Source organism: Macrotis lagotis, chromosome 1, assembly GCF_037893015.1.
Source record: "Macrotis lagotis isolate mMagLag1 chromosome 1, bilby.v1.9.chrom.fasta, whole genome shotgun sequence".
Lineage (NCBI taxonomy): Eukaryota > Metazoa > Chordata > Mammalia > Peramelemorphia > Peramelidae > Macrotis > Macrotis lagotis.
Window position 1 is genome coordinate 40,942,709 of NC_133658.1, and position 14,280 is coordinate 40,956,988.

General features: G+C 37.5%; 1 protein-coding gene across 1 annotated transcript in view; it reads left to right on the forward strand.

The window, feature by feature from the left end:
- Positions 1-13,575, forward strand: part of DRC7 (dynein regulatory complex subunit 7) — a 67,483-nt gene extending 53,908 nt beyond the window's left edge. Inside the window, exons 12-18 of the mRNA XM_074198708.1 lie at positions 2,620-2,840; positions 7,726-7,941; positions 8,555-8,665; positions 8,985-9,095; positions 11,001-11,195; positions 12,673-12,812; positions 13,251-13,575. Coding sequence (XP_074054809.1) covers positions 2,620-2,840; positions 7,726-7,941; positions 8,555-8,665; positions 8,985-9,095; positions 11,001-11,195; positions 12,673-12,812; positions 13,251-13,344 — 1,088 coding nt within the window. The 3' untranslated portion in view covers positions 13,345-13,575. The remainder of the gene's footprint in view (positions 1-2,619; positions 2,841-7,725; positions 7,942-8,554; positions 8,666-8,984; positions 9,096-11,000; positions 11,196-12,672; positions 12,813-13,250) is intronic.
- The last annotated feature ends 705 nt before the right edge of the window (positions 13,576-14,280 follow it).

The window sequence follows — 14,280 nt, forward strand, 5'->3', positions numbered from 1 at the left end:
AGGGGAATTCCTCTGCTTGAGAACTCACTTGCCATTCCATTGTCAGATATCTTCACTATTAGGGATTCTTATATCTTCCTTTTGGTATCTTTTATACATTGGTGCTGCATTAATGTAATCCCTCTTCCAAATGGCATCCTTTAGATATTGAAGATAACAAAAAGGGCTTCCTCCAAAAATTCTCTTCTGGGTCAACCATCTCAAAAGTCAGAAGACTTGATTTCAAAGCCCAGCTCTGCTTCTTCATGACCTTAGGCAAGTCTGTTCCACTCTCTAGGCCTCAGTTTCTTCATTCGTTGAACTAGATGCACACTTTGTTCATTTCCAGCTTTAAAATTCCATGATTGTAGTTCCTTGGCTGGCAAGATCTTGAATTCCTCCTTACCATACTAGAGGATTACTTCTAAATATGATCCAGGTTGTTAATATCCCTCCTCAAATACATTTTCCAGAAGTGGAGATGGTATTCAAAATGCTGTCAAACCAATACAAAGTGGATGGTAAGTCCATCTAGACATTGCACTCAGCATTAATTTGTTGTTGTTGCATCATTTATGTCATGATCCCATTTTGGGATTTTTCTTGGCAAAGATACCAGAGTGCTTTGCCATTTCCTTCTCCAGCTCATTTTTTACAAATGAGGAAAACTAAGGTTAAAACAAGGTTCAGTGACCCAAGGTCACACAGGAAATATTTGAAGCTGAATTTGAACTCATGATAAGTCTTCCTAATTTCAAGTCCAAAGCTCTATCCATTTTGGCTCTGCTTTCTATTAGTACACATACTCATTGTATTTCATATATATTTTATATATAGCATTAAATAAATACCTCACTAATGCAACCTGATATCTCATTAGCTCTTTTGAGTGCTGCCACATTATACCTCTTATTCATTTTGAACTTGCTGGCAACTAAAATGATCAGATCTTTTGGCTGACTTTTGAATTGCCAAGGCAGGTCTTCTCAATTCTGTAGTCTTGTCATGGCTCAAGAATCTCTTATCATTAGCTGAGAAACAGAGGTTCTTCTTTTCTTTGACCCATGAACCAAATCTAATCCTGGAAACTTGATCCAGAAAGTTCATAGCTGAGATGACACAAGGTACTGTTGTGTCCCTGTTATATCATTTGGTAAATTAGTCTTACCTGGAGTTTTCTAGGACAATCTCTAAATATACTCATGATATATAAAGTCTTATCTGGAGTTTTCTAGGACAACCTCTAAATAAACTCATGATATAACTCATGTTTAAATACCTTCCCTATGTGGGTAACTCACTCCCCATATCCTAAATAGGCATTAAAGATTATCAAAGTATATTAGAGGCAGGGCAGTCTCTTATTTCACTCTATAGAGTATGCATAATATAGAAAGGAATACAGAAAAGCAGTACAGAACCTATACAGAAACAACACAATGAAGTGCTCAAATGACCCATTAGACTACATCTGAAAGGAAAACACTCTCTGGAGGATGTTAAACAAAAAATTCTCTTGTCACTGACTGTTGCTATGAAGTAACAAGGTCTATCTCTATCTTATCTAGTCATCCAACATTGCGGGTTGCATTGGAATCCTCTTCCTTCTCTGCTGTAGAAAATTCTCCCTCAAAAAGATCAATACTCAGGTTTCTAAACTCAGGGTTGGAGTTCACAAAATTGTCCATGAACGACCTCCTGGTTAAAATAGGTCCAGATAAGTCTACTGCTTTGTATTTCTTCTGAAAGTCTTCTTTAACTGCCCCTGAGGGTGAAAATGTGAGATCGGAGAGGCGAATAATCTTACTGTTCCTCTCCACTCCCTCTCCCCTGCCTTTAGCTATACTCCACAAGACTATGCCAAGAATAATGCAAAGAGAGATTCTTGGAGAGGGCATTGTCATTTCATTTTATACAGCACAGGAAAGGAGGACTGGCTCTTCTACATGAATCCAGTCCTTGACTCTCATCTGCCAATCATGTGGGAAGCAGACTCAGTTCCTTGGGGCCAAATAGAAGAGTCCCCTCTGTCTTCTGCATAAGCAACAATGAAACAAGGCTCTCCACTGTGGGGAGGTGCCCCTCAGATGCCTCCAAGCAAAGGATCATGTCTTATAATTTCATCAACTGGGTCAGCATAATTCCTGATCACCCTACTTTCCATATTTGTAGTCCCCAATCTCTTAATTCTGAGGTTAGTGCATATTTCATGCATACTGGAGAACCACCCTCTATCTTTAAAGAACTCCCAGGTATCTGAGTTCTGAATCTGGTGCAAATGATCATGAGTTTGCAAGCAAGCACTTCATTCAATATTAATGTATCAAAATCCTTCTTCCTCTTCACCCCCCCCCAGGGGAATTAAAAAGCAGCTCTAAAATATAAAAAAGATTAAAAAACCAACAGAGTCTCAGGAGTTCCCTTCCAAATTTCAAAAGCTTGCCTTGATGCTCCAGTGGGTCACAGGTGGAGACAAAGTTAACCAAATGGCTCTGCACCAGACCTTAATCATTCTCCACAATTCCATTTTGTAATGAGTCTCTCCAATCCACCATTATACCCTGATCCAAGCAAAGGTCCTAGAGGAAAGTGAGCAGGCCTCTGACAGTGATCATTGCATATCTCACTTCCCTCTTTTAGTGCATACCTACAAGAACATGATACCAGAGACAGACCGCACAATGGAATTTTACCATACAGCCAGAGTGGATGGCCTTGTGAAAAGAAGCGAGACTTCTCGATCAATGACTGAATACTATGAAGGGAGGGCAGATTTCCTCATCTATCGACATGTTAACTATGGTGTCCGGAACAAGAAATTTAGCCTCAAATCTGCGGATACAAACCCTCGACCCATGTTGGTAGGGATTTCCTTAACCCTGTAGTGTGCTGTCATCCCTTGCCTTTGACATTATTATAAGTATAATGATAATTGTAATGAGCCTGATATTGATGATATTGACACATTATAGTATGGTAGAGGGTGTTAGAAGACCTGAATTGAAGTCTTGGTTCTTTCACATACTAGCAACCTTGAGCAAAAAATCAGTCTTTCTAAGCCTCAGTTTCCTCATTTACAAAATGCTTACAATTAACCACATGAAATTCTGACTTAGAGTCAGAAAGAATGTCAAAAGTTATCAAGTCTACTTTCCTTTGTTTTAAGGATGAGGAAATCAGAACCCAAAGAGGGAAGATAATTTGAGGGGACACAGCTAATGTATAACAGTCCTCCAATTCTGGATCTGTCATTACTTTATTCCACCCTACCTCGATTTTCTCCTATTGTATGTCTCTCATTGGTCATTGGACAAGAATATTATATTAGACATGCTGACATAGCTAGGGGATATCATAGTGCATAGAGCATCAATTGTGGAGTTAGGAAGACCTGAGTTTGAATGTGACCTCAGACACTAACTGTATGAACCTGGACAGGTGATTTGTTTGTCTCAGTTTCCTGATCTGTAAAATGAGCTGAAGAAGGAAATGGAAAAATGCCTCCAGAATGCTAAGAAAACCCCAATGAGGTCATGAAGAGTCAGACATAAGTGAAACTGAATAACATTGGCAGTTAAGCTAATGTAAATACAGTCAGTCTAAAAATTGTGCTTACCCTCCATTTCCTTTTTCTGCTGCTTTGCTACTACCATTGTAGATGTAAAAAATGACAACATGAGCATAAGGAGTCATTTTTTAAAAAATTTTTTACTTTGTTTCATGGTGTAGCACAGTCTAGTAGCATCACCAAATGGTTAGCCTCCTGATGATTTTTTTTTCTTTGTTTATTATTTTTCCAATTATATGAAAAGATAATTTTCAATATTCATTTTTGTTAAGTTTTCTTCCTCCCACCTTTCCCTCCTACCACCCTAGGAAAATACAAAATTTGATATAGGTTATACATTTATAATTGTGGTAATGTATTTCTATATGAGTCATGGTGTGAAAAAAGAATCAGAACAAAAAAAAATTCTCAAGAAGGAAAAAGGAAAAAAGAAAATTTTAAAAGGTGAAAATAGTATGATCTGCATTTAGATTTCATGTTTATTTCTCTGAATATGAATGACATTTTCCATCATAGGCTTTTAGAATTATCTTTGATCATTGTATTGCTGAAAAGAGGTAAGTCTATCATAGTTGATCACTGCACAATGCTGCTGTTAAGGTGTAGATAGTCTGGTTCTGCTTACTTCACTCAGCATCAGTTCATGTAAATCCTTCCAGGTTTTTCTGAAATCTGCCTGCTCAGCATTGCTTATAGAGCAATAATACTCCATTATATTCATATACCAAGGGGCAGCTAGGTGGCACAGTAGGTAGAGTACCAGCCCTGGAGTCAGGAGTACCTGAGTTCAAATCCAGCCTCAGACGCTTAATAATTACCTAACTGTGTGGCCTTGGGCAAGCCACTTAACCTCATTGCTTTACAAAAAAAGAAAAAAAGAAGAAATGAGACTGATATATTCATATATCAAAACATTTCTAGCCATTCCCCAAATGATGAGCATTCCCTCAAATTTCAATTCCTTGCCACTACAAAAAAAAAAAGAGCTACTATGAATATTCTTGTACATGTAGGTCTTTTCCCCTTTTTAGTGATTTCTTTGGATTACACACCTAGTAGTGATATTGCTGGATCAAAGGGTATACACAAAGGGTATGTTCTTTGGTCATAGTTCCAAATGACTCTTCAGAATGGTTGAATCAATTCACAACTCCATCAACAATTCATTAGTGTCCCAGTTTTCCCACATCCCCTCCAACATTTATCATTTCCCTTTTCTATCATATCAATCTGATAAATGTAAACTAGTACCTCAGATTTGTTTTAATTTGCATTTCTCTGATTAAGTGACAGAGAATTTTATATATATATATGTATATATAGCTTTAATTACTTCTTCTGAAAACTGCCTATTCATACCCTTTGATCACTTATCAAATGGAGAATGATTGCATTCTTATAAATTTGACTCAGTTCTCTACATATTTTAGAAATGAGGCCTTAATCAGAAAAATGGCTATAAAAATTACTTCCCAGTTTATTGCTTTTCTTCTAATCTTGGTTGTATTAATTTTGTTTGTGCCAAAAAATTTTAATTTCATGTAATTAAAAATATCCATTTTGCATTTCCTAGTATTCTCTAGCTCTTCTTTGGTTATAAATTCTCCTCTCCTTAATCGGACAGGTGAATGATTTGTTACTCTTCTAATTGACTTATAATATCATTTTTTATCTCTAAACTATGTACCGATTTTCTTCTTATCTTTCTATAGGGAGTGAAATATTGACCTATGTCTAGTTTCTACCATATTATTATCCAGCCTTGTCAAATAGTGAATTCTTAGTTCAGAAGCTAAAGTCATTGAATTAAACAAACAGTATGTTACTATAATTATTTGCTACTGTGTCTTGTGAATCTAACCTACTTCACTGAAACCATTCTATTTCTTAGCCAATAGCAAATAATTTTGATAACTGCTGCTTTATAAAAGTTTTAGATCTGATATGACTAGAACACCTTCTTTTGCACTTTTTCATTAATTCCCTTGATATTTTTGAACTTTTGTTCTTCCAAATAGTTTTTTTTTTCTAGCTCTATAAAATAATTTTGGGGTAGCTTGATAGGCATGGCACTGAATAAGTTTATTAATTTAAGTTAAATTGTCATTTTTATTTATATTAGCTCAGCACAGCCAGCAGCAATGATGTTTTTCCAGTTTTTAGATCTGACTTTATTTGTGCAAAAAGTGCTTAGTAATTATATTTATATAGTAACCTGAGTTTGTCTTGGCAGGTATACTCTCACAAATTTTGTGCTGTCTTCAGTTGTTTTGAATGAAATTTCTCTTTCTATCTCTTGCTTCTACATTTTGTTGGTAATGTATAGAAATGATGATTTATGTGGGTTTATTTTATATTTTGCAACTTTGCTAAAGTTGTTTCAAGTAGTTTTTAAATGTATTCTCTAGGATTTTCTAAGCTTGCTGTCATACTATCTATAAAGGGTGATAGTTTTTGTTTCCTCGTTGCCTATTCTAATTCTTTTCATTTCTTTTTCTTCTCTTATTACTCAACTAACATTTCTAGGACAACACTGAATAATAGTGGTGATAATGGGCATCCTCATTTCATCTCTGATCTTGTTGGAAAGACTTTTAGCTTATTTTAAGAAGTCCATTTATTCCTAAGCTCCTAATGTTTTTAACAGAAATGAATGCTGTATTTTGTGTGAAAAGTTTTTTCAGCATCTATTAAGATAATATGAGTTCTGATAATTTTGTTATTGATTTGGTTGTTTATGCTGATAGTTTTCCTAATATTGAATCAGCCTTGCATTCCTGGTATAAATTCTATCTGGTCATAATATACTATCCTGGTGATAACTTGTTCTAATCTCTTTGCTAATATTTAAACTTTTGCATCAATATTCATTAGGGAAATTGGTCAATAATTTTATTCTTGGTTTTGGCTCTTCCAAGTTAAGATATCAGCACCATATTTGCACCATAAAAGAAATTTAGTAGGACTTCAACTGTTTTTACAAATAGTTTGTATAGTATTGCAATTGTTCTTTCAATGTTCGGTTGAATTTACTTGTGAATCCATCTGGCCCTGGAGATTTTTCTTTAGAGAGTCCTTTAAGGGTTAAAGGTTTTTATTTCCTTTTCTGCTAATCTGAGAAATTTGTATTTTTGTAATATTCATCCAGTTCACTTAGACTGTAAAATTTATTGGCATATAGTTGGGCAAAATTTCTGAATTATTGCTTTAATTTTCTCTTCAATGGTGGTAAATTCACCCTTTTCATTTTTGAAACTGGTAATTTGGTTTTTCTTTCTTTTTTTAATCAACTTAACTAAAGGTTTATCTATTTTATTTTTTCATAAAGTCAACTCCTAGTTTTACTTACTAACTCAGCAGTTTTTTTGCTTTCAATTGTATTAATCTCACCTTTGTGACCAATGCTTTTGCTTGAATGGTCTTTGGAAAGCAGACTGCAAAGTGTTATTGTGATTAAAGTGCTTTATAAAGTGCTATAGACATGAGTGAGTCATTGTAAATATTGTTACTCAATAATAGTTATAATTTATATAGCATTTTAAGGTTTGTAAAGTTCTTTAAAAATATCTTTTTATCCTCATAGTAGCTCTGTGGATAGGGTGTTAATCACTGTCATTAATGATTGGTAAGTGTAAATTAAAATATGGTTCCTATTCACCTTGTCAGGCACTCACATCAACATTTAAGGTGGATCAGTTGAAGGAACTACAGTGATCTGAGCAAGGACTAGGATTTTTCTCCCACTACCAGTCATTTTTCCCCCTTAAACCACAGCGATCCAAGCCATTTCTCCTTCACTTCTGGTATCTTTGTTGCATCCAATTCTTTATGACCCCATTTGAATTTTTCTTGGCAAAGATACTGGAGTCGTTTGTTATTTCCTTCTTCAGCTGGTACCTACTTTGACACTATCAATGTCTTCTTTCCACAAGTGAAGGAAAAATGAGGGTTAAAAAAAGGCAAGGAAGAATAAAAGTGATGTGGATTTTCGGTAGCTGATTCTGACCCCTATAGAGATCCCAGATTCCTATACCTAAATCCTTCATCTTCCCACAAACCCCAGTTCTTACTCTCCAAGCATCACCCCAAATCTGTTAGAGGAATGTAAAAAAATCAGCAACAATTGCTCTGGTTACTGTTCTTTCCATGATTTCCCACACTCTGGTTTCTTCCCCTAGAAAATCACAGAACGATTTAGCCGAAACCCTCAAAAGCTGGCAGATAATGATGTAGCTGAGAGAGTATTTGTGGTCTCAGAAGAGCGGATTCAGCTTCAGTACCAATGCAGGAGTGATTTCATCACCACCTCAAAGCGGGAGTTCTTAAAAAGGAATGATGTGGACGACAAAGGAAACAAAATCATCATGAGTCCAGAAATGTGTGTTTCCTATGAGGTAGGGAAATAGAAAGATACATAAGACAGGTAGACAGAAAGGCAGACAGACAGGCAGGCAGGCAGGCAGGCAGGTAGGCAAACAGACCATACTTTTCCTTCTCTGTAAATTCTGTCTGGGCTAGCTCTTAAGTATAAACAGAATTCTGTAGTTCAGACCTGATTCTACCTTCTTTTTGGAAATAAATATCATGCTCTTTTCTTCTTTTGCAGAGTAAAGTCCTTTGAAATCACAATCATGAAATAATATATTCACAGCTCCTCAACTTCTTGTCCAGCTCCTTTTCCATGGAGCTCAAGGACTATAACCTAAATGATGTCATTTACCTTAATTTAACCCAGCAAAAGGGTCAATTAGATAAGCCATCCAGTCTCCTCCACCCTAATAGGCATGCATTTCAATAGCAGGAGTCAATGAGGGAATGAATAGTGACAATTCAGTGACATCTATCTGTCATCCCAGGTATGACCTGCTAGTGGCGTCACCATTAGTCATCTATGATCTCAGAAATGAGGATGGGCATAGGGCATAATACACTTAACTCAAAACTCATCCTAGGAGGACCAGAACTAGAATCTAGATGTCTCTCTCATCATCATCTCTGGAATTCCAGGTAGAACCTCAAGAACAAAGCAAGAAACTGCTATTCCAATATGAGATGATGATGGACTTAAAGAATGAAGAGAAGATTTCCAAACATCAAGTCTGGGAATCTGAAATGGAGGTAATGGTCCACTTATCTGAAAGGGAGAAGGTAGCATTGGGGTTCATGGGGCTAAGGTACATACTTAAAGAACCTCAGGATGTCAAGGCTAGAATATGTTGTGGTTTTTGAAGAGGAACAATGACATCAGAGATGATTTCTCGACTTCCTCATGAATTGGATTTAAATGAGGCAGTTATGGATCCCATTTAGAAGAATCTATAGATTCCCTTTTTAGAATGTTTTGTTGCCTACATTCCTAATAGAAGTTTTTTCTCCATCTCCTGATTTAGCCTAGGAAAATAGAGAATGTCTCAGTAGGTTTTGTGTTTCCAAAAAGGTCCTAGAGATTCTGAAAGTCCGTGAGGAGGAGGAAGACACACACAATCTAACTGTCTCCATCTATGATACCAAGAGGAATGAAAAGAGCAAGGAGCAACGTGAAGCCCTGGTAGGTGGCAGGCTGAGGGTGGCCAGGGTACCCTTTAACTCCTATTGCAACTGGGAAATCATCTTCATCAGTCACTTGCTATTTCAGGAATGATCAGGGACCACAAACCCTCAAATTTTCCTTTCCAAATGTCCCTGAGGTCTACATATCTAATCAAGGAAATTTTTGAACCTCAATCATATTTCTATGAACAAAGGGAACCTGGTACTAGTTTGTTTTTTATAGTTAAGGAACATGAAGCATAAGGAGATTAAATGATTTTTTAAGGGTATCTAGAATGAGAAACCTAGTGCTTCTGACTTTAAAGTCAGTACTCTCTCCAGAGTACCATCTATTCCAAGGTGGAAGCATATTCTTTCATCCAGATGTATTTGTCTTTCAATGTCCTTCTAGTTAGTCAAGATCTAACAGATAAACTGGAGGATACATTGTCAGACTGAAAAAAAGCAATTGGATTGCCAACCCTAATACTACCTAGGTTGGCAAAATGCCATTCAATTGGCCAAAATCCTGCTGGGTCATTTGCCTTTCAGTCTAGCATTAGCAATATCCATCCAGGTCCTCAGGACAAGGCTGATCTTACTAACCCTAAGTTATACAAATTCATCATGGAGGATTTAGGTTAGATCCTCCAATTCTAAGGCAATGGAATGAGGGAAGGAGAATGCTGAATTTCTTGGAATTTAAGAGATTTCCCCCAAATAGGCTAAGTAGCTCTTGGGGTTGGTTCAGCAGGACAAATGGACAAGGTCAATGGTTCTAAAATCATTGAGGAATATGAATACATAGACTAAGCTTCTTCTGTATAACAGTTGTGACAAACTCAAATGGCAACAGAGCCTACTAAAGTGCATGTAAGGATCCCTGCTGGGTAGGTATTAACTTAGAAAACCACATCCTAATCTTATCTGAATTCAGTTGTATTTTTATTTATTTTATTAAATATTTCTCAATCATATTTTAACATGTTTGGGTAGTTCTTGGGAATGTTGTGGTCACAATCCTCAGACCAAGTACAAGATAGGATGGAATCCTTGTGTCCTATTTGTCATCTTTGTTTTGGGGGGGATCTACAGCACACACAGAGACACAGAAATAAACTTTTTCACAAAATATTCTCAGAGTTACACACTGACATTCTCCCATAGAGAGGAATAGGACCCAAATTAATGGAAAGAATGAGCACCCCAGGTTGACAACTGTTTGTTATTAAATAACCACAATGAAGTATCCATACCGGAAAGAAAAGGAAAGAGACTCCCCCAAAACACTGAAACCACAAACCATCTCATCTTTGATACCAAGTGATGGAATAGGAATCATGAGACTTGAATTCCAGTTCTATTGGTGCCTTCAACAATCATGTGCAAGTCACTTTCATATGTCTGATCCTCAGTTTTTCCAACTATAAAAGAAGGCTATTAAAACATTGAGGGGTGGCAACTATAATACTCTAATAGGAGGTCAGAAGACCCAGTTCAAATCTTGGTTTCCTTCCCATGCTTCTGTAACAATTAACTGTGACCTATTCTCCCAGACTAAAGCCCTCTAAAATGGTGTTTTTTGACCCTAAGCAAGTTACCCATAATCTCCTCATTTATAAAATGAGTGGAGTAGAGGAATGAAATAGATGTGTTTTTTATATATAAAGTTCCCTGAAATCCTAAGTCCTAAATCTCTTCTAGTTTTAGCATTCTTGATGCTAAATTTCTGTGCTTCTGTATACTCTGAAAACCGCTGGATCAGATGAGGAAATGACAGATCTTGACTCTTGGGCTGGGAATCTTGAATTCTCATCCTGGTTGAAGACATCTCCACCTTTCCTCCAAGGCATGTTTCCTTCTTAGTGGAACCCAATGGTACACCACTGGATAAAAACATCCCCCATTCTCTCCCACCATCTAGGAGCGGCAAGCCCAGGAGGAGCATATGCGCCAGGTGGAAGCTGAATTGGATTACTTGGCACCTTTCCTAGTCCAGCTCCCTCCTGGCGAGAAGTTGACCCGATGGCAGGCTTTACGCCTGAAAGATGAATGTCTCAATGATTTCAAGCAGCGACTCATTGACAAGGCCAATCTCATCCAGGCCCGCTTTGAGAAGGTAGGAACTAATTGTTTAGCCTTGGGCAGGTTTCTCTACCTGAGTGCTAGACTTGATGTCAAGAAGGATTCCAATACGGGGAATGAAAAAAAAGGGGGGGGGGAAAGAAAGAGCAGAGGGATGGAGATAAAGAGAAGGAAAAGAGGAGAAAGAGAAGCGAGAGGAAAAGGAGGGGGGGAAAGAGGGGAATGAGAGAGAGAGAGGTTGAGGGAGATAGACACAGAGACAGAGAGAGAGAGACAGAGACAGAGACAGAGACAGAGATAGAGCTTTGCTAAGCATGGGGAATACAAATTCAAGTAAAAAGATAGTCCCCATATTTAATGTAACTTACAGTATAATGAGAAAAAAATAAGTATAATAGGGAGAGAGGGCTAAAAGGAAGAGGTGGCATAGCTGAGAGATGTCCTAAAAGTTCTATGGAGATAGATTTTGGAGTCAAGGGGGATAGTGTGACATAAGAGAATGAGTATTGACTCTGAAGTCAGAGGACCTGTGAATAAATTCCATCTCCTTCACTTACTACTTATATGACCTTATTTAAGTATTTTCAAACCTCTGTTTACTCATCCATAAAAAATGGAGTTTGAACTAGAGGACCTGTGGGTTCTTTCTAGTCCTAGAGCTATGGTCCTAGAATTCCATGACTTAGTTGGGTGGTAGTCAAAACAATTTTTGTGAGTGAGATTGCCAAGGGACATAGTGTGGAGAGAAGAGAAAATGAATAAAAGTAGTAGACCCTTGAGGAATAATCATATTAGGATGCTGTGAAGAGGAAGTGGAGTCAGAAAAGAAAGAAGTGAAGGAACTATTAGTCTTCTAGTGAAACTCAACCATCTTGGATCAGTAGCAGAGAAGTAGCAGAGTGGGTGTGCCCCAAAGATGAGGAATCACAAGAATGTCAGTAGGTTAGAGGAACAAAGGATTCTGGGGTAATATCAAATAGGGATGGAAGGTGGAAAACAATGATTTCAGGGGTGATTAGGGAAGGCAGCAAAGTTGGGGAGTGGGACTGGGAGAAAAGAGATTGGTCAAAGGACTGAAGGTCACCCTGAGGCATAAATTGAATAATGGATGGAATGCGAAGAGTTTGTGGCTGGAAAGTAAAATGTCAAAGTTCCACATCTTAGAACTTCTGGTGCGCTAAGCAATGACAAGGTCTAAGGCATGTTCGTGTTGTTGGTATGTGATTGGAGTAGGATGGCAGAGTGGGGTTGCTAGGATTAAAAATGTCGAGGGATTGTGTAGGCAGGCTATGAGATTTATGCTGAAATTGTCAAGGAGAAAGGCAAAGGAGTAAGGAGAGGGAAAAAACTGTAAAGGTAATTCTAAAGAATTCCTTCATTCCTCATTTAGAACCTTTCTCACTGCCTCTCTCTCTCTTCCATCTCTCTGTCTCTTACTCTATCTCTGTGTGTGTGTGTGTGTGTGTGTGTGTGTGTGTGTTTTTCCTCTTTTTCTCCCCACCCACCCAAAGGAGACTCAGGAACTTCAGAAGAAGCAACAATGGTATCAAGAAAACCAGATAACCATGACAGTGGAGGATGAAGATGCCTATCTCACCTATTGCTCCCAAGCCATGTTCCGCATTCGTATTCTGGAGCAGCGACTCAACAGGTGAGGATGGGCTAACCTAGCTCATGACCTTCCAACCAGATAAAAATAGGGAGCCGTGGATTTTAGACCCTCTTCTTCCATGAGTTTGATATATATACTTGGGAGCACCTCCCTTACTCAAATCCAATTCATGTGTTTCTCTAAGTATTACCTCTCTGATGTCATGTCCTCTTCAAGAATGGAGGACCAACATCATCAAAAACATCATATATCCTGGAGAAGTAGCCTTTCTTTTCTCCAGCTCTCAGTTTACCCAACTGTGAAATGAGATGCTTGGGCTAGATAATTTTTAAATATCTTCTAGCTCTGTTAACCTGGATTTCTGCAAATGAATTAGGATGTTAGTCTTGCTATTCATTATGGTCTCTTTTCCCAATACCTTCCAATTCTAACTTCTGGATAGAGAACTTATCATTCAAGTCTTTTTTCTTCTTTCAGACACAAGGAACTTGCCCCACAGAAGTATCTGGCCCTGGAGGAAAAATTATACAGGGACCCACGTCTGATCGAGTATCTGAAAGTATTTGTCTGATATCTCTTGTTTCAGCAGAAAAGAAGGGAAGCCCCTCACCTCCTCTTGAACAATAAATAGTTCTCCATTACTCACAATCATCACATGGAAATTATAATGCCACCTTTAATCTGTTATCAGAGTCCATCAAGAATCTTGTCTGCATTGACCTTTTTGGAAATTTTAATAAGGTATTTCTTTCAGTTTCCCTAGAAATAAAATTTTTCTCAATAAAATTTTTGATCCTTAAGAGTCCATGAGTCCCATCTTTAGCTCTCTTTTCCCCCTTCTCCTCCTTTTCCCATAACCCTCAGGCTTAGATTTGATGATCATGTACTGTTTTCTTCAAGTCCACATCTTGAGGCAAATTTCTGAACCCAAGACTTCCTCCTGTGCAAAAATGAAGCCTCAGAGTTACCTTGAAAACTATTGGATATGTTTCTAGATTCCCAAATACATTTCTAGCTTTGATGAGAACAGGCAGAGACCATGATTTAATTATTTGTGCTTCCCCTTGTACCTAGCATAATGCCTAGAATATAGTATGATTAACATTTGATGAATGAATCAGTGACTCAATCAACATTCATTAAGCACCTATTGTACCAAGGGGCTGGGGAAACAGACAAAAGACAATACTTGCCCTCAAAGAACTCTCAGTGTAAAGAAAGAGACAAAAAGTCAATAAATACAAGTTATAACAAGATTAATAGGAAACAGGATAAATAGAAGGAAAACACTAGAATTGGTTGGAAAGACTTCCTTTAGGAGATGGAATTTTAGTTAGAACTTAAGTAAGTTAGGGAGGTCAGTAGGCAGAGATGAGGAAGCTTTCTCCAAGCTTGGGTAGACAGAAATTTTGTCCAGATCCAAGAGATGGAGAATCTTATTCAAGGAACATCCAGAAGACCCATATTACTGGATCAAAGAATATGGGTAAGGACATAAGGTCTAAGA